Raw genomic sequence first — 23,642 nt, 5'->3', positions numbered from 1 at the left:
GATCATAGAAGGCACCGTAGCTTTCCCCAACCCCACTCTTGTCACTCGCTGCAGGGGAAGCCAGGTGCCATGTTGTGAGGAGGCCCAGGAAACCCACTTAGCAAGGAACTGACGCCTCCCACCAATAGTCATGTGAGGGAGTTTTCCTGGGAGCAGCTGCCCCAGCCCCAGCTGGGCCTATAATCACAACTACATTTTGCTTTGTTTGTTTTGTCCACCCGGCATGCATGATCTTAATTCCCCCACCACGGACCAAACCTGTGCCCCTGGCAGTGGAAGTGCAATCCTAACCACTGAACACTAGAGAAGTCCACAACTGCATTTTGAAAAGCTGTCTCTCTGACTGCTGTGTGGCCAATGGACTGTAGAGGGCAGGAGGGAGGGTGGGGCCCCCTGGGAAGTGGTTACTGCATCAGTCCAGGCAACCAAGCGTGGATGGAGATGGAAAGAATTAGATGGACGGATTGAATAGTTATTCAAGAAGTGAGACAAATAGGACTTGGGAGAAGAAAATGTCAGTGATGACCCTAAGGTGGGGTCTTCATTGAAATGGAAAGCTGAGGGAGGAGTAGGTGGAGGTGGGGATGGGGGAGGATGATGTGGTGAGTTTAGTTGCGGCCACATTGAGTGCCTGTTCCCAAAATGTTCAAGAGTCTCCCTAAATGTATCTACTTGTATAATAAGAATAGGCTGTATGGATGTGAGAGTTGGACCATAAAGAAGGCTGAGTGATGAAGAATTGATGCTTTTTAACTGTGATGTTGGGGAAGACTCTTCAGAGTCCCTTGGACTGGAAGGAGATCAAACCAGTCAATCCTAAAGGAAATCAACCCTGAATATTCACTGGAAGGACTGATACTGAAGCTCCAATACTTTGGCCACTTTATGCAAAGAGCCGACTCATTAGAAAAGACCTTGGTGTTGGGAAAGATTGAAGGCAGGAGAAGAAAGGGACGACAGAGGATGAGATGGTTGGGTGGCATCACCAACTCAATGGACATCAGTTTGAGCGAGCTCCAGGAGATGGTGAAGGACATGGAAGCCTGGCAGTGCTGCAATCCATGGGGTCACAAAGAGTTAGACATGATTGAACCAAAACAACAAAAAAAGACTCTTTATTGGGGGTGATTCAGCCTACCCAGGGACACTTGACAATGTTTGGGAAAATTTCTGTTGTCACACTGTGGTGGGAGGGGCGCACAGGGGTGGGGGAGTGGGGTACTCCTAGCATCTGGTGGGTAAAAGCTGGAGATGTTGCTTAGCATCCTACATTTCACAGGACTATCACCTATAAAAAGATTTAATTTCATTTCAGCTCAGTCGCTCAGTCATGTCTGACTCTTTCAACCCCATTACCCCCGCACGCCAGGCCTCCCTGTCCATCACCAACTCCTGGAGTTTACCCAAACTCATGTCCATTGAGTCGGTGATGCCATCCAACCATCTCATCCTCTGTCGTCCCCTTCTCCTTCCGCCTTCAATCTTTTCCAGCATCAGGGTCATTTCCAATGAGTCAGCTCTTCACATCAGGTGGCCAAAGTATTGGAGTTTCACGTTCAACATTAGTCCTTCCGATGAACACCCAGGACTGATCTTCTTTAAAGATTTATCTGACCCCAAATTTTAATGGTACCGAATTGGAGAAATTCTTGAGTAAACAAATGGCCAGAATAAGAAAATCCCAACTTCAGCAGAGGTCGGTTATTCAGTAGAGTTTTATTTCATTCTTTTTTAAGTTTTATTTTTTGAATATGCAACAGTCAAGTACAGATCAAGTTTCCTGAGCAGCTCTCTTCCAAATAGCTATCCCCAAACACCTAGCAACGGAGAAGGCAATGGCACCCCACTTCAGTACTCTCGCCTGGAAAATCCCATGGACGGAGGAGCCTGTTAGGCTGCAGTCCATGGGGTCGCACAGAGTCGGGCACGACTGAGGCGACTTAGCAGCAGCAGCAGCAAACAGCTATCAAAAAATGAAAGCCTGAACAAGCCACAGGTGGGAAGTTTTTAAAGAATCAGGATGAAAGAGACTTAAGCCACCTCCTCTTATACCCTATTGGCCAGATCAGTCACATGGTCTTGCCTAAGTGCAAGGGATGCTGGGAAATGTAGTCCAGCCATGTGCCTAGGCGGAAGAAGGAAACAATCAGATGGAAAAGGAGCCACTTTGTGCCACAGTATTATTATTGTCCTCATTATTTCTGTTATTTTTCAGACCTAGCAGCTTCCTGCGGAGAAGGCGAGGGCACCCCACTCCAGTACTCTTGCCTGGAAAATCTCATGGATGGAGGAGCCTGGTGGGCTGCAGTCCGTGGGGTCGCGAAAAGTCGGACACCACTGAGCGACTTCACTTTCACTTTTCACTTTCACGCATTGGAGAAGGAAGTGGCAACCCACTCCAGTGTTCTTGCCTGGAGAATCCCAGGGACAGGGGAGCCTGGTGGGCTGCCGTCTACGGGGTCGCACAAAGTCGGACACGACTGAAGCGACTCAGCAGCAGCAGCAGCAGCAGCAGCTTCCTGAATGTATTGCTACTCTTGCATTCTTTTTCAAGTCTAGTCCATCAACAGGGTCAGTGGAGTGATTTTTCAAATCTCCTCTCTCAAATCCTGGCTCCCTACCCCCCTGTAAAGAAAAGCGCTCCAATCAGTTCTGCCTCAGCCAGAGGATCAAGTCCAATGCCTTTGGCCTAGTGTTCCAAAGTACAAAATGTTGACCAAGCAGTAGGATATGGAAGCCTGCAGAAATGAACCCTAAAGGTCATCCATGTTTCAGGACCTAGTAGAGGAGGGTTGAGAGGCACTGGAAGGCTTCCTGGAAGAGGAGAAATGGGTGCTATGACTTTGAAGAAAGCAGAAGCCCCAAATCCAAAATTCGAGAAGCTGGAGGAGGATGAGAAGGGTGTTGAATCAGGGAAGTCAAGGGGAGAGGATATACGAGTAAAGAGGAAATGGTGAGCTACAAGAAATGCTGGCAAGAGATTAGAGAGATATCCAGGGTGAGGGAGTGAAATAGGAAAAGTCCCTCTTTGCTACAGTTCAGGTAGCAAATACAGGAGTCTTTTAAAATAAATTTTTTTAATTTATTTTTGGTTGCATTGGGTCTTCATTGCTGCACACAGCCTTTCTCTAGTTGGGGCGAGAGGGGGCTACTCTCTAGCTGACGTTCACCGGCTCCTCACTGCAGTGGCTTCTCTTCTTGCAGAGCACAGGCTTTAGAGTGCAGGCTCAGAAGTTCCGGCTCATGGGTTTGGTTGCCCCAAGATACGTGGAATCCTCCCAGACCACGGATCAAACCCATGTTCCCTATGTTGGCAGGTGGATTCTCAACCACTGAACCACCGGGGAAATCCTATAGGAGTCCTCGGGATTATAAAAATTACCATTTTGCAGCCATGAGTGTAGTAAATGATTCAAGCTGGGAGCATCCCTGGATATAAAAAACAATGGGTGAAAACTTATAAGAAGTAAGGTGGTTGCATAATCTAGGATTACCCTTCACATAGAATGCTTATCTGTTACAAAGGGAAAAAGGTCCCTGTCATGAGTCTCACCAGAAGGAAGTGATCAAGGTTCACATCATCCCCCATAAGGGGATAGATCGACATTACGTGCTGCTCGATACCTTCTCCGCAGTCTCACTGCTCAAAATGCACAACCTGAATAGTTCTTGTTTGCTGTTGCTATTGCTTTGGCTGCGATGGGTCTTAGTTGCAGCACACGGGATCTTCGTTGCAGAGTACAGGATATTTATCATGGCATGAGTGTTCTTAGCTGACCCATGTGGAATCTAGTTCCTTGACCAGGGGTCAAACCTGACCCCCCTGTGTTGAAAGCACAGAGTTTTAGCCACTGGACCACCAAGGAAGTCTCAGCATTTTTCATAGTAGCCCAAAGATGGAAACAAATGCCCACCAATGGATGAATGGAGAAAAAAAAAGTGAAATGGAATATTATTCAGCCTTTTTAAAAAAGAGGGTGATGGGGATGAAAGGAATGGGGAATTGATGGTTAATGGGGACAGACAGAGTTTTAGTTTGGGAAGGTGGCAAAGCTCTGGGTGGTGGGGATGGTTCTGCAATAATGTGAATGTGCTTAGTGCCACTGAACTGTACAAGTGAAAATGATGAGGGGACTTCCCTGGTGGTCCAGCAGCTAAAACTCCATGCGCCCAATTAAGGGGCCCAGGTTCCATACCTGGTCTGGGAACTAGATCCTGCATGCCACAACTAAGAGCTCGAATACTGCAACTGAAGATCCCTCGTGCCACAGTGAAGACTCGGCACAACCAATTAAACAAATACATTTTTTTTTAAGTAAAATAAAAACGGTGAACATTGGTAAAACTACCAAGTATAGTGACCCAGCACAGTGATGCTACAATTTCCTGCAAAACAATCTGGGAAAGAGGAAACGAGCAAATATGGCCCAAATCAACACCTAGAGGCTCAAGAGGTGCATGATTCATTTTATCATTCTTTCAAACCTTTTCCATAGGAATTGGAATTTTTCCAAGTAAAAAGCCTAAGACAGTGAAAGGAGGACCAAGAAGTGAGGTGGCCATTAGTCCAATGACTTGGAAGTCACTGAGACCTGATTGGTGAGCTATTGGAGTTGGAGAAGCCCATGGAAGGGAAATAAATCCTAAAACTCATAACTGACATCCAGCCAGCACTTGCTGTGTTCTAGAAGTTCTCCTAAAGGGGCACACGTACTGGCCCTTTTAATCTTCTCCAAACTCTAGAGGTGAACACTACTGTTCCTCCCATTTTACAGATAGGGAAACTGAGGCCCTGAGAAGAGAATTCCCTTGTTCCAAATAGAATGAAGTAAGCATAGTGTGGGCTTCCCAGTTGGCACTAGTGGTAAGTAACCTGACTGCCAGTGCAAGAGACATAAGAGATATGGATTCGATCCTCGGGTTGGGAAGATCCCATGGAGCAGGGAATGGCAACCAACTCCAATATTCTTGCCTGGAGAATCCGCATGGACAGTGGAGCCTGGTGGGCTACAGTCCATGGGGTTGCAAAAAATTGGACACAACTGAAGTGACTTAGCACACAGACATGCAAGGATAATACAGTGAGATGGGAAAGAATCTGAGCCCCTGTCCCCCAATTCACTGGCACCCTCCTCCAGCCTGATGAAACCCCAGCTGTGAAGGGCACTCACCAGCTATCTTATGATCCATGGTGTCTGGCCTTCTTAAAACGCTTCATCCCACCATCCAGGATGAGTGGAGTCCCGAAGGCTGTTATTATATATTAACAACCACTTGTTATATATTTAACTACCACTTGGGGATTGGCACAGTGCAGGGGGCCCTGAGGAGGACTCTGCTGTGGTACCCCCACCTTAATTTCCCCCACACATGGGATGAAGCTGGGCAAAGGCCTTTGCAGTGGTCAGGACCAAATGGAGGAAGAGACTGCAATGGGGGAACCCAGTGGAGGGCAAGAGGCATGACTGGAAGGCTTCCTGGAGGAGGCATTGGCTCTGCAGCTTTGAAGAACACAGTCTTTCTGGACCTAGTTCTGGGGATGTGGGGATGGCCCAGACCTGGCCTTCAGAGCCTCAAGGATGCTCAGGTCAGGGCCAAGGACACGAAGGCAAGCAAGATCATCCCACTCATCCCTAAAATAAGCCTTTTTGAATTTGGGGGAAGCCAGCAGCTGGCTGGAGGATGCCACCCCAGATTTGGATCCCTTTATCCAATGCAAAGGGTAGATCACATACCCAAATCAGCAGGGTAGATCAGTAGATCACATCCCCATCCTGACCCAGCAGTGACCCCCCTCCAGGGAGCCAGTACCGCCACTCAAGCTCTTTTGGAGACTGCTTATAAAGTGCCTTAAGGGACTTCCCTAGTAGTCCAGCGGCTAAGACTCCACGCTCCCAATGCAGGGGTTCCGGGTTCAGTCCCTGGTCGGGGAACTAGATCCTACACGCTGTAACTAAGAGTTCACATGCTGCAGCTGGGACCTGGAGCAGCCAAACAAGTAAATTTTTATTTTTTTTAAGTGTATAAAAGTGAGAGCTCTCTCCCTTGAAAAATATTTGCAAAGACAAAATCAGAAAAGAACGAAATCTGTGCATTCTATCTGTACTGCTGCTCCTCAAAAGAGTTAGATCTAAAACAGCATCTCCGAACGAGTTGCCGCAGGCCAGCCATTCAAGTGTCTAAGCCTCCTGTCTGCTGACTGAGGGCCTGCGGCAAGGGTGGGGCAGGTGTGGGTATTTCCTAGCCTGTGGGCGCTCAGGGAGAAATATTTCAGAGTCCTTAGCCCAGAAGAAGCAGTCTGGCCCATTCCTTCATTCCTGACTGCGCGGGACCCGGCCTGTGCTTTGGAGACCCGACAGAGCAGTGCTTGTGCCCAGTCACTAAGTCATCTCCGACTCTTCGTGAGCCCCGTGGACTGCAGCCTGGCAGGCTCCTCTGTCCACGGGATTTCCCAGGCAAGGGTACTGGAGTGGGTTACCATTTCCTCCTCCAAGGGGATCTTCCCGACCCAGGGATCGAACCTGACTTTTACATCTCTGGAGGGTTCTTTACCACTAGCGCCATCAGACGTTTAAAGATTTTCATGGCCTGATTTGTGTGCGGTGTCTTTTAGTTGCTTGGGGAATCCCATCCCAGATGAAATTCAGGATGCTCAGTTAAACTGGCATATCAGATACATGATGAGTGTTCACGAATGATTTTTCAAAAGCATGAGGAGACCCCAAATATGGTGGGGAACATACTTATGCTAAAACAATTATTCCTCTGAAATTCAAGTTTAATTAACCCAGGTGTCCTGGATTTTTATTCTCAGGAAGAACAGAATGTGAGGGACCAGGTTAGGAGTCACGAGACCCAGGGGCAGGTGGCCCAGGTGAAGGATGGGAGCCAGGTGGAGGCAGAGGGGAGAGAAATAGGGGGCCCCGGGGGTATGGATGTGAGAGTTGGACTGTGAAGAAAGCTGAGCGCCAAACAATTGATGCTTTTGAACTGCGGTGTTGGAGAAGACTCTTGAGAGTCCCTTGGACTGCAAGAAGATCCAACCAGTCCATTCTGAAGGAGATCAGCCCTGGGTGTTCTTTGGAAGGAATGATGCTAAAGCTGAAACTCCAGTACTTTGGCCATCTCATGCAAAGAGTTGACTCATTGGAAAAGACTCTGATGCTGAGAGGGATTGGGGGTAGTAGGAAAAGGGGATGACAGTGGATGGGATGACTTGATGGCATCACCGACTCAATGGACGTGAGTTTGAGTGAGCTCCAGGAGTTGGAGATGGACAGGGAGGCCTGGCGTCCTGCGATTCATGGGGTTGCAGAGTCGGACACGACTGAGCGACTGAACTGAACTGAACTGAACAGGGGGCAGGTTGGAGAAGTGCCTCTGTGGTTTGGTGATGGATGAGATGTGGGTGGATGAACCTAGAAGACTTGGGCTTTTACCCTGAGTGATGTGGGGCATCCCCAGGGGAGCAGCTGCGAGGAGAGGAGGGATGTGACATGGGTAAGAGGCTCACAGACCCAGCCTGTGGACTCAGCAACCATCTGTCCCCAGGCATGGCCCCAGCCCGGGTCTCTGTCCCACGGCAGTGCTGACCTTTGGAGCTGGGTCATCCACTATGGGCTTCCATGGTGGCTCAGAGGGTACAGAATCTGCCTGCAAACCTGGGGAGACCCAGGTTTGATCCCTGGGTTGGGAAGATCCTCTGGAGAAGGGAAAGGCAATCCACCCCAGCATTCTTACCTGGAAGATTTCATGGGCAGAGGAGCCTGGAGGGCTACAGTTCATGGGATTGCAAAGAGTCGGACACGACTGAGCGACTACGCACATCCTCCATGGGGGCTGTCCTGGGCACTGTGGAGCAGCATCCCTGGCCCCCACCCAGTGAATGCCAGGAGCACACGCTGCTCCTTTCAGTCGGGACAACCTATACAACCAGACTTTGCCAATATCCTCTGGAGGGCAGGGTCACTCCCAGTTGGGGATCCCTTATCTAGGTAGTGTAAGAGTAAGCAAGGAGATGGGCCTGGGGTGCTAACCGGGGCAAGTCCTGGAAGGTTTTGTCAGGCTGGAAGGCTCTGGCCTCTCCTGTTATTTGCAGATCTTTCTTGGGATGGGAGAAGTGGATGCCTGCACAGCTGGAGCTTGGGGAGGTTTGGGTCACATGCTGCCCACAGGCAGACTCATCCAAAGGCCATTTGTGCGAGATGAAGGAAAGATCTACCTTAGAGTCTGATAAAACTTTTAATATTTAGACGTTTGGGCATTTAATTCTGTCGATCTGGGCTCACGGGTAACACCGCCCTGGTCCGGCAGCCGGCAGCGGTCTGGTTTGAGTCCACGGGGTTGCTGGTGATAATGATGGGCACCTTGGCCTTGATGCTGGTCAGGGACCAGGGCAGGTGGACGGTGCTGACCAGCTCGTACTGGGTGTTCATGATCTCGCTGTCCTGTGAACCGCTACTGCTCACGGACAGCACGGGCGGGAGGTGGAAAGTGCTGACAATCTTGGTGGTGTTGAAGGCCGTGATGTGGGTGTTGGCCTCCTGCCTGAGCAGCTCACTGCTCTCCACCCTGGAGCGGCGCTCCGCGTTGGGCGTGAAGCCCTCGTAGTGCACGTGGGCATAGAGGGCGAAGATGACCGTCTTAATGCACTTGCTGGTCTGGTTGTTGACTTCCGTGGTGAAAATGACCCTCTCCCCCGGCGTGAAGGTATTCTTTTCCATCTGGACCTGCAGGCAGATGGTGCCCTGGCTGCAGCAGTTGTAAGACACCTTCTTCTCAGCCTCCACCAACAGAGGGTTCTAGAAGAAGTGGGGGCGGGGAGGGACAACTGTGAGGGATTGAAGCCACAGGTCTGTTTGCTCACTTAACAGTCCACCTGGTCTCGAGCCTTTGGGACTCTCCAAAGCCCTTTGAACCCTCCTACGTTGTTGGTGGAAATGTTACCTGGTGCAGCCACTATGGGAAAACAGTACAGAGGTTCCTCAGAGAGCTAAAAATGGAATATGAACTAGCAGTCCCACCCCTGGGACTATACCGGGACAAAACTCTAATTCAAGAAGATGCATGCGCCTCTGCGTTCATAGCAACACTGTTTACAACAGCCAAAACGTGTAAACAACCTAGATGTCCATGGATCGATGGACGGACAAGGAAGATGTGGAACATACACACCGCGGAATATTACTCAGCCCCAAAAAAGGATGAAATGAAGGCCATTTGCAGCGATAAGCACGCAGTTAGAGATTACCATGCTAAGTAAAGGAAGTCAGAAAGAGGAAGACAAACACCAAGTGATACCACTTATATGTGGAATCTAAAATACAGCACAAACGAACCTATCTACAAAACAGAAACAGACCCATAGGTACAGAAAGCAGACCTGCGGTTGCCAAGGTGGAGGGGGAGGAATGGATTGGGAGTTTGAGGTTGGTAGATAAAAACTATTAAATTTAGAGTGGGTAAACAACAAGGTCCTAATGTATAGAACAAGCAATATATTCAATATCCTGTAATAAACCATAATGGAAAAGAACATTTGAAGAAAGAATGTATGTACGTGTATGGACTTCCCTGGAGGCTCAGCGGTGAAGATTTCACCTGCCAGTGGAGGAGATGGGGTTTTGATCCCTGGGTCAGGAGGGTCCCCTGGAGAAGGAAATGTCAACCCACTCCAGTATTGTTGCCAGGGAAATAGTCCATGGGGTAGCAAAGAGACGGACATGACTTAAAGACTAAACAACAGTATGTGTGTATAACTGAGTCACTTTGCTGTACAGCGGAAATTGGCACACAATTGTAAATCAACTATACTATACTTCAATTTAGAAAAATAAACGATCAAAGCCCTTTTCCATTCTGAGTGTCAATTTCCTTGTCTGTAACATAAACCCAAGAAATTCATAAGACCTTGGTTTTATCTCTACATCCGTAACTCACTTTGCTGTGTGACTTTGAACCAGTACCTTGACTTCTCTCAACCCAAGTTTTCCGGAAGACAGGGAATATCTTATAGTCAATAGCCCAAGACCTAAGGCTTACCCAAGTAGTTCAGACTTAAGGAAAAAATATTATGGGCTCTGTATCATGAAAACTGTAGAACTGAAATTATGTAACATGTTTAAATAAAAACTTCAAAATGCTGTCTTTATATCAACTGGTTAGCTGCTGGATTGCAAATAAATTCACATATACATGATATTTAATGTGCGGCTTGGGTAACATTTCACTCTTTCTTAGGGCTTCCCTGGTGGCTCAGATGGTAAAGAATCCAGCTACAAGAGACCCAGGTTCAATCCTTGGGTTGGGAAGATCCCGTGGGGGAGGAAACAGCAACTCACTCCAGTACTCTTGCCTGGAGAATTCTATGGACAGAGGAGCCTGCTGGGCTACTGTTCATGGGGTCGAAAAGAGTGGAACATGACTGAGCGGACGAACACTTTGGGTAACACTTTACTTTTTATTAGTGGATACTACTTAAAAAGATTTGAGGGAATTCCCTGGCAGTCCAATGGCTAGGACTCAGGACTTTTACTGCCGGGCCGAGGGTCCATCCCTGGTCAGGGAACTAAGATCTTGCAAGCCTTGCAGTGTGACAAAACATTTTTTTAATTAAAAATAAATAAAATTAAAAAGATTTGATGTGATGTGGGGTGTCCTTACAATGAGTTGCTCTCCAGTTCTGGTGGCTTCCTGTGTCTTCTTCTAGACAGACTCGATACTTTTATAAATATGTGTGTATGCATGTGTGTGTTGGAGAAGGCGATGGCACCCCACTCCAGTACTCTTGCCTGGAAAATCCCATGGATGGAGGAGCCTGGTAGGCTGCAGTCCATGGGTCGCTGAGTCTGACAAGACTGAGCGACTTCACTTTCACTTTTTACTTTTATGCATTGGAGAAGGAAATGGCAACCTACTCCAGTGTTCTTGCCTGGAGAATCCCAGGGACGGGGGAGCCTGGTGGGTTGCCGTCTCTGGGGTCACACAGAGTCGGATACGACTGAAGTGACTTAGCAGCAGCAGCACGCATGCATGTTTGTGTGTCTGTGTGGCCTTTGTTATTCTCATGCAGATGTTTGCATTGTTTAGAAATACATTTATTTGTGGTTGGATTATACAATATTGTTTTACATATTTGAATGCTTTGTATAAATCAATCCTCATATGTTTTCCAGCAACTTGCCTTCCTAGCTTAACATTCTGTGTTTTGAAAGGCATTCACGTTGGTGGCTGTCATTCTGATTCATTCATTTTCACAACGGCGGTGAAGTGTGCTGCAAAATAGCTTATTCACCCATCCCCCCTCCGTGATGGACATTTATATTGTTTTTATGTCTTTGATATCATAAAAGAGCTAGAAGGAGCGTGGTGAAGACCCTTCTTGGGCTTCCATACCAGAAAGAGTTGCTCTGTGCTGTGCTTAGTTGCTCACTCGTGTTCAACTCTTGGCAACCCCTTGGACTGCAGCCTGCCAGGCTCCTCTGTCCATGGGATTCTCCAGGCAGGAATACTGGAGTGGGTTGCCATGCCCTCCTCTAGGGGATCTTCAAAAACCAGAGATCAAACTCAGATCTTCCACATTGCAGGTGGATTCTTTACCATCTGAGCCAGCAGGGAAGCCCAAGAATACTTGAGAAGATAGCCTATCCCTTCTCCAGGGAATCTCCCTGACCCAGGAGTTGAGACGATATACAGATGGCCAATAGGCACAGGAAAAAATGCTCAGTGTTGCTGATCATCAGAGAAATGCAACTCAAAGTCACAGTCAGATACCACTTCACACCCGTCAGAATGGCCATCATCAAAAAGTCTACAAATAACAAACATTGATGGGGATGTGGAGAAAAGGAACCCTTGTACATTGTTGGTGGGAATGCAAATTGGTGCAGCCACTATAGAGAACAGTATGGAGGTTCCTCAAAAAACTAACAATAGAGCTACCAGATGATCCAGTCATTTCCACTCCTGGGTATATATCCAGAGAAAACAAAAACTCCCCTGGTGGTGCAACAGTTGAGACTCTATGCTTTCACTGCAGGGGATGTGGGTTCGATCCCTGGCCAGGGAACTAAGGTCTCACACAGCGCATGGTGCAGCTGAAAAAAATGTTGATTGGACCCTCTGAACTGATTTTTGTGGTATTTCTTGTCTACTTATGCTATGCTATCGTTTTGTTTTATATAAACCAAAAATGTTGTAAGCCATCAAATTAATTTTTTCTGGTACATTCTATCCTATTTTACTTATTTAATACTATTATGTTCAGTCCTACACATTGATTTTATAAAAACAAAGTTTGTTGCAACCCAGCAAATTTTATATTTTCTTACCCCTTCTCTTCTTTCATTTTAAAAAATAAATGGCAGCCCAACAAATGGATTTTTTCTGATATTTTCTATTCTGCTTATTTTATTATATTGTTTCCTAGTGTATTGTCTTCTGTTTTTAATGTTTTTTTTAATTAGAGGACAACTGCTTTACAATATTGTGATGGTTTTTGTCACACACCAACATGAATCAGCATTAGCTGTACATATGTCCACCTCTTCTTGAGCTCTGCTCCCACCTCCCTCCCCCTCTCACCCCTCTGGGTTGTCACAGAGCCCTGACTTTGGGTTCCCTGCCTCATACATTAAACCTCACAATGGCTATCATTTTCCATATGGTAATGTATTTTGGAAGAGGGTGTTTGCTATGACCAGTGCGTTCTCTTGGCAAAATCTATTAGCCTTTGCCCTGCTCAAGAGTCGGACATGACTGGGTGACTGAACGGAATTGAATGTATTTTGTGGGTTGCAAACGTTGTTGTTTTAATATAAAATAGGAAAATAGTACCCTTTAGTACTGTTTTCAGAAAACAACGTTTGCAACCTACAAAGTTGATATTTTTTTAAAAAACATATTTTTTATTTTGGGCTTGCCTGCTCTTTCATTTTGTAGAAATATGCCCTGCAACTTGCTAAATGGATTTCATACCTCACTAAAGGATCATGACCGAAGGACTGTGTTCTAGATCCAATACCCTTTATCTCAGAGACCTCAGGCTGACCCCTGACCCCTTCAGCCTCACCTCCTGCCCTCTGCCTCTGGCCCCTGCCTATCTTCAGACTTCCATGCTTTCTCTCCTCTTGGAAGGCTAATTGCAGGCCATTTCATTCTAAGATCCTCCAGTCTTATTCGAAAATTCGTTGCATGCGTTAGGACCCTACAGGCGTGAAAGGACTGGCTGCCCTAACTCAAGACCAAGCCAGCAGTTCTGTCCTGGTCCTGAAGGAGGTGCCAAGAGACATCAGTGGTGGCCAAGGGGAGATTCCCCTCCCAGGCCAGGTGGGGTGGCCCAAGAGCCCAGAATTCCAAGAATGTTAGGTTACAAACTCAACACTGATCTTCCAAACCTGGGAGTTTTTTCTGATCTTCCTCTTTCTTTGGCATATGTGAAACTTTCGGGGGATTCATTCATTCAAGGAGTATCATTTTATCAACTTGGTGCCAAGTTCAAGGAAAACCCACAGCAGTGAAGACCAGTCCAGTCCCTGCTCTGATTGGAAAGATGGATATAAACATGGCACATTTTTTTTAATGGTACATTTTTTTAAGTTCTTTTTTTTAAATGAGGACCATTTTTAGAGGTTTATTGAATTTGTTACAGTACTGCTTCTGTTTAATGTTCCCCCCCCCCCAGCCCCCAGCTGCAAGACATGTGGGATCTTAGCTTCCCAATCAGGGATCGAACCTGCACCCCCTGCTTTGGAAGGAGAAGTCTCAACCACCAGACCGCCAGGGAAGTCCTTTAATGGTAGGTTTCTGATTGAGATAAGTTATGAGACTATGGCAAAGGGCTAAGGTAAAGGAGACTCCCTCAGACTTGATGGTTAGGAGAGAGATGTCTTGGGGACAAGTGCTGTACCCAACAGCATTCCTTGTTCCAAGACAATGGGTCATGTCTTTCAAAATTCTAAAGGTACACAGAGAGGGTGTAGAAAAATCGAAACCCTTGTACCTGGCTGGTGGGAATGTAAAATGGAGCGGCCACTGTGGAAAAGAGTCTGATTGCTCCTCAAAAGGTAAGATGTAGAATTACCATATACCCCAGCAATTCCACTCCTAGATGGCTACCTGAGAGAAAGGAAAATACATCCATGTAAAAACGTGGACACCTATGTTAGCAGTAGCATGGTCCCTAATAGCCAAGACATGGAAACAACCCGATGTCCATCAAGTGATGAAGAGATACAAAGAAGGTGGTTCATCCATGCCGTAGAAAGACAATTCACCCTTAAAAAGGAAGAAAGCACCGACACACACACTACAATGTGGATGAACTTTGAAAAAGAAATTTTTCAGCTGTACCCCATGGCAGGTGGGAGTTTAGTTCCCTGACCAAGGATTGAACCCATACCCGCTGCATTGGAAGGTGGAATTGTAATCACTGGACCCCCAGGGAAGTCCCTGGATGAACCTTGAAAACACTATGTTCAAATAAGCCAGACACAAAAAGGCCACATAGTGTCTGATTCCATTTATTAAAACAGGAAGTGTCCAGAACAGACAAATCCCCCCCGGAGACAGAGAGTGAATATAGTGGTGGCCGAGGGAGGGAAAGGGAGGTTTGAGGGGAACAGGTAAGGGACGCAAGACTTCCTTGATTGTTGTTCAGGCCCTCAGTCATGTCTGACTCTTTGCAATGCCATAGACTGCTGCACACCAGGCTTCCCTATGCTTCACTATCTTCCAGATCTTGCTCAAACTCATGTCCATTGAGTTGGTGATGCCATAACCATCTCATCCTCTATCGACCCCTTCTCCTCCTGCCTTCAGTCTTTCCCAGCATCAGGTTGTTTTCCAAAAAGTCAGCTCTTCGCATCAGGTGACCCAAGTATTGGAGCTTCAGCTTCAACATCAGTCCTTCCAATGAATATTCAGGGTTGGTTTCCTTTAGGATTGACTGGTTTGATCTCCTTGCTGTCCGAGAGACTCTCGAGTCTTCTCCAGCACCACAGTTTGAAAGCATCAGTTCTTCAGCGGTCAGCCTTCTTCACTATGGTGGGGGAGGGGAGGCATTAAAGTGTTCTAACACTGACAGTGGTGACGGCTGTACAATTCTGTGAATGCATGAAAAGCCATGGATTTTGACATTTTAAAGGGAAGAATAATAAGGTATGTGTATTGTATCTCAATCAAGATGTTAAAAAAAAAAGTGGAAGGAGAAAAATTTTGCTTCTCTCCACCGCTCCCCCCGCCGCCCCCCTCTCCCCTCCCAGGAGGCAGCCAGCAGCAGTCTGTTGCCAGTTTCTCTGGTCTCTGGAAAGAGACAGTTTGTTACACCTGCAAGGAAGTTCTGTGCATTTCTTATTTTTACCACCAACGGTGCAGGTTAGACACGCTGTTCTGAACTTTGCTTTATGCGTCCAACCCAGTGACGAGGAGGTGCTGATACCGAGAGCTGCCTCATTCTTTCATCTCTGGCTGTGTCTTGCTCTCTCTCTCTCTCTTTGCTCTATCTATAGAGTTGACCTTTGACTGTGAACTGTTACTTTAATTCCCTCTGCAACAAACATTTAAGTGGTTACCAGTTTCTGGTCTCCCAGGCAATGCATGGAAAGGTCCTATCACACAAAGGAAATGACAGTGGTAGAAGAATTTTCTAGAAGGGAAATGAAATGGCTGGGGCAAAGTACGTGTTCCTTTTCGTTTGGATAAATATGGCTAAATTGCCTTCTGTGGGGGTTGTGGCAGTTCGTCCGGCCATCATTGAAGCAGGTGACTGAAGATGCAGTTTCCGAGCAAAGATCTAAAGGAGGGATTGGAAGATCCTGTCACAGGGTTTTGGGCAGCGGGCACACAACATGCAAAGGACCTGGGGAAGGATGGTGTTGGAGGAACAGCGAGGAGGCCCACGTGGCTGGAGCAGAGTGAGAGGGGGAGAGAGGGAGGAGAGGGAAGGCAGGGAGGGGATGGGGCAGGTCGTGCAGGGCCTTGTGGGCCAGGGGGAGGTCGTGGGCTTTTACTCCGAGGGAGGTGGGAGCCCTGGAAGACAGAGGAGGGTCATCACCTGATTCTTTTCAGCTGGTGTGAGGAGGACAGACTGGGGGGGTCAGGTCTCTGCCTCTGCTTGGACCAGAGCAGTAGTAGCCTCTGCCCTGGTCCACCAGCTCCTGCCCTCACCCTGCCCTCTCCAATCGGATTAAAATAGGAAGAAATGCAAAAAAAGCAAAATGGCTGTCTGGGGAGGCCTTACAAATTGCTGTGGAAAGACGAGAAGTGAAAAGCAAAGGAGAAAAGGAAAGATATCCCCATTTGAATGCAGAGTTCCAAAGACTAGCAAGGAGAGATAAGAAAGCCTTCCTCAGCGATCAGTGCAAAGAAATAGAGGAAAAACAGAATGGGAAAGACTAGAGATCTCTTCAAGAAAATTAGAGATACCAAGGGAACATTTCATGCAAAGATGGGCTCGATAAAGGACAGAAATGGTATGAACCTAACATAAGCAGAAGATATTGAGAAGAGGTGGCAAGAATACACAGGAGAACTGTACAAAAAAGATCTTCATGACTAAGATAATCACAATGGTGTGATCACTCACCTAGAGCCAGACATCCTGGAATGTGAAGTCAAGTGGGCCTTAGAAAGCATCACTACGAACAAAGCTAGTGGAGGTGATGGAATTCCAGTTGAGCTATTTCAAATCCTGAAAGATGATGCTATGAAAGTGCTGTACTCAATATGCCAGCAAATTTGGAAAATTCAGCAGTGGCCACAGGACTGGAAAAGTCAGTTTTCATTCCAATCCCAAAGAAAGGCAATGCCAAAGAATGCTCAAACTACCGCACAGTTGCACTCATCTCACATGCTAGTAAAGTAATGCTCAAAATTCTCCAAGCCAGGCTTCAGCAATACGTGAACCGTGAACTTCCTGATGTTCAAGCTGGTTTTAGAAAAGGCAGAGGAACCAGAGATCAAATTGCCAACATCCGCTGGATCATCAAAAAAGCAAGAGAGTTCCAGAAAAACATCTATTTCTACTTTATTGACTATGCCAAAGCCTTTGACTGTGTGGATCACAATCAACTGTGGAAAATTTTGAAAGAGATGGGAATACCAGACCACCTAACCTGCCTCTTGAGAAATCTGTATGCAGGTCAGGAAGCAGCAGTTACAACTGGACATGGAACAACAGCCTGGTTCCAAATAGGAAAAGGAGTACATCAAGGCTGTATATTTTCACCCTGCTTATTTAATTTATGTGCAGAGTTCATCATGAGAAACGCTGGACTGGAAGAAGCACGAGCTGGAATCAAGATTGCCGGGAGAAATATCAATCACCTCAGATATGCAGATGACACCACCCTTATGGCAGAAAGTGAAGAGGAACTAAAAAGCCTCTTGATGAAAGTGAAAGAGGAGAGTGAAAAAGTTGGCTTAAAGTTCAACATTCAGAAAATGAAGATCATGGCATCTGGTCCCATCACTTCATGGCAAATAGACGGGGAAACAGTGGAAACAGTGTCAGACTTTATTTTGGGGGGCTCCAAAATCACTGTAGATGGTGATTGCAGCCATGAAATTAAAAGATGCTTACTCCTTGGAAGGAAAGTTATGACCAACCTAGACAGCATATTCAAAAGCAGAGACATTACTTTGCCAACAAAGCCCCATCTAGTCAAGGCTATGGTTTTTCCAGTGGTTATGTATGGATGTGAGAGTTGGACTGTGAAGAAAGCTGAGCACCGAAGAATTGATGCTTTTGAACTGTGGTTTTGGAGAAGACTCTTGAGAGTCCCTTGGACTGCAAGGAGATCCAACCAGTCCATTCTAAAGGAGATCAGTCCTGGGTGTTTATTGGAAGAACTGATGCTACAGCTGAAACTCCAGTACTTTGGCCACCTCATGTGAAGAGTTGACTCATTGGAAAAGACCCTGATGCTGGGAGGGATTGGGGGCAGAAGGAGAAGGGGACGACAGAGGATGAGATGGCTGGATGGCATCACCAATGAGTTTGAGTGAACACCGGGAGTTGGTGATGGACAGGGAGGCCCGGCGTGCTGCAGTTCATGGGGTCGCAAAGAGTTGGACACGACTGAGCAACTGAACTGAATTGAGTAGTTGAAAAAACATAATATTTTCATACTCTCAAAATATATATGCAATAACTCCCTTTGTTGCTGTAGTAGCGATTTGAGCTCTTCCCACGCACCAGGGGTCCTCTATGTGTACTCATTGTGCTGCGTGCTTCATGACCCTCACGATCGCGGAAAGTGTTGTTTTCATTATGCCCATCATGCAGATCAGGACAATCGAGGTTCTAGGAGGTGCTGTTAATTGCCCAAGGCCATTTGCTAATGAAGCTTCTGGCGGCAGAGACTTCAGGTCTGGCCCCACACCAGCATTTTGCTCCAATTTCTGTTTTGTGCACCCTGCACTCTAGATTAGCTCTCAAGGGAGGACCAGAGTCTGCTCAAGGTCACCCAGAAAGCAGGCCTTGAGCTCAGATCTGCTCACCTCTGATCCACCCCTCAAGCATCTACCTGCCCTGGAATCCTCCTCCTCTGAGGTTGGCCAGGCTAGAGATGATTCCCTGCTACACAGATAAGACTATGCCTGGGACTTTTCTGATGGGCCAGTGGTTAAGAATCTGTGCTTCCAATGCAGGGGACTGGGGTTCAACCCCTGGTTGGGGAACTAAGATCCCACTAAGATGCCTCAAGGTCAGAAAAAAACAAAACATAAAACGGAAACAATATTATAACAAATTCAATAAAGAATTTTAAAATGGTTTACATAAAAAAAAAATCTTAAAAATAAAAGGACTGATGGGGCATAAATATTTTGAGGCTTCCCTGGCCACCAGTGCCGAGCACCATTCCAGGCCCTGAAGCTACAGGAAGTCCACTGACTGCTCCTCCTGAGACCTAGGGGACAGGCACCCTCTCTGTGTCCAAGTGACAGATGAGGAAACAGCACAGAGAGGCCACATCACTTGCAGAGGGCTACACAGCAGGTAGGTGGGGACGCTGGGATTTTAACTTGGACCTTGAGAACTAAAATGCCGGCACTCTCAGCCACCATGCTCTGATGACAAAGGGCCCCCAGGGAGGTGAAGTGACTTTGGCCAACGGAACGCTACCCTCCTCCACTTCCACCTCTGCACCTGGCCTCCAGAAGCCATACAGAAACCAAACTTCCTCTGCTCAGGTGACCGACGCTACCAGACCTTTCCTTCCCTGGTTGGAGGGGACCCCTTGCTGTGCTTCTTGGTAGGGAGAGGGTACCATCTCCATTATCCATTCCCAGAGAGTCACTGAGGATCTGGGACAGTCAGGTGATCAGAGCTGGGCATCTGGTCACTCTTGACCTACCTACCCTGGGGTCAAGGACATTCGGGGGCCAGGTCCTTCTTTGTGAGGGGCACTGTGGGGTGTTGAACAACTTCCCTGGCCCCCATCCCCTCGATGGCACTCATCCCCCTCCCCAGTTGCGATAACCACACGTCATCAGACATCATTGCTCAGTGTCCCCTGCAGCAACAGAATCACCTCGGTTGAGAGCCACTGGCTTAGTTCCTGCCCTGGTTTCTGATTCCCCGTTTTGCAAAACTCCTGAGTTGGAGGAGCGGCCAACACCTTCCCTTCTTTTTCTGGGTTGGGGCCTTCCCTGTCTCCTGGCCGCTCCTGCCCCATCCCCTACCTCTGGGGAATTTTAAGGCCAAGCCCTACCCCTGCTCCCGCTCGTTCCCCACTACCTGCAATGATTTTTCTGCGTGGAAAATCGAGGAAGTGCCTTGAACCATCAAGTATATTTTCTTCTTGGCTAGAATGTGCTCCCGACCCATGCAGCATGCCTGCACGAAGTAAAAGATGTTGCCGATTTTGCTGGTGAAGGTGGAAGGGAGCCTGGGAGGTAAGTTGAAATGGAAGTCAAAGGTGTGGCTGCCTGCACTTAACCAATTATCTGAAAGTAAAACACACCAATGCCATCAGAAGGTTCTAGAATCTTCTTCCCCCCTTCTCTTTCTTTATTGTTTGGGCAGTTAGCTTTTTCTGGATCTGGCCTCTCTGTCCCTGAGCTAGCTCTCGAGTTTTAGGGATCGAAAAAGCCAAGGCTCATAAATATTAGACCTCAGTTGGGCTGGAGATGGATTGGTCACCCCAAACTACCCACCGGGACTTGCTCACCCCTGCTCTGGGCCTGGGAACCTGGAGGTCTGGCCTGCAGGTTCGATCACGCATTTACTCAACAAACACATCTTGGGGCCCGAGGCAGGCAAATCTCCCTGCCCTGGCAGAGGCTGGCCTTCAAGGCACAGCATACAGCAGATTGACTGACCAAGTGATGACGGTGGACCAGGAGGGGCTCATACTGCCCTCTCATCTCTGTGACCTCCCTGTTTTATTTTTTCTTACATTTCTCCCAAACCCTCTCGTGAGTGTGTCTTCCCCGTCTGACAGCAACCCCAGGGATGCCAGGGACCTTTCCTGTTTTCTTTGCTGCTGCTTTCCTGGTACCTGGCATGGTTGTTGTACACAGTAGGTGCTTAATACATGTTTGTGGAGTAAATGAATTGAGGCTGATGCTCCTGAGGGGAAACGATGCTTCCCTTGGAAATGGAGAAGGGTGGTACTTGATGCTGTGGCGGTTGAGGAGCTGAAGAATTGTTTTGGTTGAAAGAACTAACACCTATTCAGCACTTACTATATAACCCCTGCTATTCTGAGACTGAGACATGCCATTAAATCAAGTCCTCGAGACAACTCAATGGCAACCCACTCCAGTATTCTTGCCTGGAGAATCCCATGGACAGAGGAACCTGGCGGGCTACAGTCCACAGGGTCACAAAGAGTCGGACACGACTGAGTGACTTCACTTTCTTTCTTTCTTTCAAGACAACTCAGGAGGCAGGACTTCTTTCTGTTCCCATTTTCCAGGTGGGTTAACTGAGACAGAGAGAGGCCGCCTGATTGTTGAGTATTAAGGTCCAGCAGTATCTGGAGGGGTTTCCCTGGTGGCTCAGATGGTAAAGAATCTGCCTGTAATGTGGGAGACCGGGGTTCGATCCCTGGGTCAGGAAGATCCCCTGGAGAAGGGAATGGCTACCCACTCCAGTATTCTTGCCTTGGAAATCCCATGGACAGAGGAGCCTAGTGGGCTAAAGTCCATGGGATCACAAAGAGTTGGACAAGACTAAGCAACTAATGTGCAAACAATATCTGGGTATCTGCAAGTCAGGGACCCCTTCCATCACTAGATCTGAGCTCCATAGTCTTTTGGTGACCTTCCCCAGGGATCCTATCTAAAATCTTTTTGAAAAATCTAAAATGAAACTTTGTTCAACCAAGCATTGGTCAAGCGTTCTGATTGACTGTGGACTACCCGGAAACACTCATTTTGGAAAGGACCTATAGTTCCCTGGCAGCCCAGGCTCCCTGAAGTCTGTCCAGACTTTAGATCTGAATCTAGCAGAGCTGGGGGCTCATCAGTGCTTCCCTCGAGGAACTCTCCTAATCCTCTCCCTTCTTTCTCTTTCCCTGTGATCACAGGAGCCAGGCCTCTGCTCATTTCTCATATCTCTGGGGGTCTGTTGATTGACTGACAGATGTGTTTATCTTCCAGACCCTGGTTTCCTATTCTGGCTAACAGTGGCAGTCATACTGGTCCTTACCCTGCACTGGGAATGTCTTTGTCTTGTGCACGTAGTCAGCCTTGTTGTTGCAAATAACTTCTCTGCTATAATCGCGGGACGCCCCAGTTTCTTCATTCCACTCCACGTAACCTCTTCCCACGAGCTCCACCTTCACGATGGGGTCCACCAGGGTGCTGTTCAGAGTTAGGACCACCTGTCCTTCGATGGTGCAGCCGGCCAGGTAGACTGCATCCTTGGGCAGCACTAATTCGATCGACTTCACCACAGACATGGGGGGTGGGGGTGACGGAGAAACATCCTTCCCCCTCCCCCATGTCACAGAGATCCTCGGCCGCAGTGAGGTCATCTGTCTGTGACATCAGCCAGCCAGGGTTCCGGGAAGGGGTTCCCAGTGCCCAGGATTGGTGGGGGCAAGGTTGTTGGGGGTGGGCGGCAGTTTGACAATCCCAAAGGCCTCACTGGTTGATGAAATGGCAGCCTGACCTCTTTTTTCTAGGAAATAACAAATAAGAAAACCACAAGATAGCAATATTCCTGGCAGACAGGGAGCACCTGTCATCTTGCCAGATGTCTGGGGCCTGGGTGGGAAGAAATCTCCCAGGATCTCTGGTGAGACGTGCATCATCAGCTTCATTTACAGATGGTGAGGGGATGAGCCCAGGGGTATCTTTTGCCCCGTTGGATGGCCCCCAGCTGCGGCACATGCACCCCCCTCAGGGTTCACACATGGATGCTGGGTCCTATGCAGATAATCATTTTCACTTTTTTTTTTTTTTTTGGCTATACCGTGCAGCTTGTGGGATCTTAGTTCCCTGAGCAGGGATTGAACCTGTGACCTCAGCAGTGACAGTGTGGAGTCTTAACCACTGGACTGCCAGGAAAGTCCCAATCATTTTCTCTTTAATAGCTCTCTATTTCTATTAATGTGTATTAGAAGGAAAATGATAGTGATATCTAGAACATGGGATTTGCTGTGTCTTGGAGATGGTATCCACGTGATCATGGATACCATCACAAAGCACCAGCTCCCTACACAACTGCTGGCTGTCCTTCCTTCCTGCTTCTCCACTGCCAAGAAGTCCCTATAGAGTGGGACTTGGTTTGCTGGACCCAGGGCCTGGTGCAGACAAGGGAGGGCAGTTAAAGTCTGTTCAATGACTTAATGATTGTCAAGTGCATATCATTTTGCAAAAGGGAAACTGAAGCCATTTGCACCCTCATGGTGCCTGATCTGCATGTAGGCCGGTGTCTAAGTAGGAGGGACAGAAAAACAGAAGAAGCTTTAGGAAGTGTCTGTTCTCCAGGCTCTGGCAGGCCTCATGACTATGTCATATCTTGCTGTATTTGATGTGATGTCTTTTGCAGACATCAACATTTTGCTTTTCCAACTGATTGGTAAGCTTCTTTTAAAGATGCTTGGCATAGTTTCTTGTTCATGATTGTTAATTAACCCAAGCAACCCCTCTGACTTTCTTGAAATGAGTAGAGAGATTGGGTGGGGCCCATCATCACCACTGCTCAAGGTCTTTTCTGCAGGGAAAACCAGACACCTCTTTCTGTGTTGCTTAACTTCAGATATCCAAGGAGGCTGGATTGTGTGCCCTGTACCAAATGTACACAAGGAATATAGGGTCTATTTCTTTTTCAGCCATGCTGAATTTTGACAGCAGGCACAAAGAGAGGCTATGCTCTTGCCAGGAATGGGCTGGGTTCTTGTCAGAGATATTGTCAGTATGGAAGACCTCATCTGCCACACAAGGTTGGGGAGGCCTGGCTACCTGCTCACGTCTACAACATGGTTGCCACGTAGCTGATGGCTTAGTTTCGATAAACGCATTCAGCTGTGTTGGTGAAATGCTGAAGGTGAGGGAAAATTAATAGGAGCATCTCGACTTTGTGATTGGAGTGTATTCCTATGGCTGCTGTAACAAATGTCCACAAATTCCATGCTTTCAAACAAGACAACTGAGTTCTCCTACAGTTCTGGAGGTCTGAAGCGTGAAAT

The 23,642-nt window shown here is 47.5% G+C and overlaps 1 protein-coding gene across 1 annotated transcript; it reads right to left on the bottom strand.

The window, feature by feature from the left end:
- Nucleotides 1-8,264: 8,264 nt before the first annotated feature.
- On the bottom strand, nucleotides 8,265-21,908 carry ARRDC5 (arrestin domain containing 5). The gene is made up of 3 exons (XM_068980185.1): nucleotides 21,656-21,908; nucleotides 19,739-19,947; nucleotides 8,265-8,801 (listed from the first exon to the last, which is right to left on the bottom strand). Exons 1-3 carry the CDS (start codon nucleotides 21,906-21,908, stop codon nucleotides 8,265-8,267), a joined length of 999 nt encoding a protein of 332 aa, XP_068836286.1.
- Nucleotides 21,909-23,642: the final 1,734 nt, after the last annotated feature.

Source organism: Capricornis sumatraensis, chromosome 9, assembly GCF_032405125.1.
Source record: "Capricornis sumatraensis isolate serow.1 chromosome 9, serow.2, whole genome shotgun sequence".
Taxonomy (NCBI): domain Eukaryota; kingdom Metazoa; phylum Chordata; class Mammalia; order Artiodactyla; family Bovidae; genus Capricornis; species Capricornis sumatraensis.
Note: the sequence above shows the minus strand (reverse complement) of the source record. Positions and strands in the feature narration are given on the sequence as shown.

Coding starts and splice junctions, on each gene's coding strand:
- ARRDC5 (XM_068980185.1), bottom strand. CDS start 21,908: ATGTCTGTGGTGAAGTCGATCGAATTAGTGCTGCCCAAGGATGCAGTC. Junction 19,948..21,655: donor AAAGACATTCCCAGTGCAGG/GTAAGGACCAGT, acceptor TTTTACTTTCAG/ATAATTGGTTAAGTGCAGGC. Junction 8,802..19,738: donor ACGCAGAAAAATCATTGCAG/GTAGTGGGGAAC, acceptor CACTTCTTCTAG/AACCCTCTGTTGGTGGAGGC.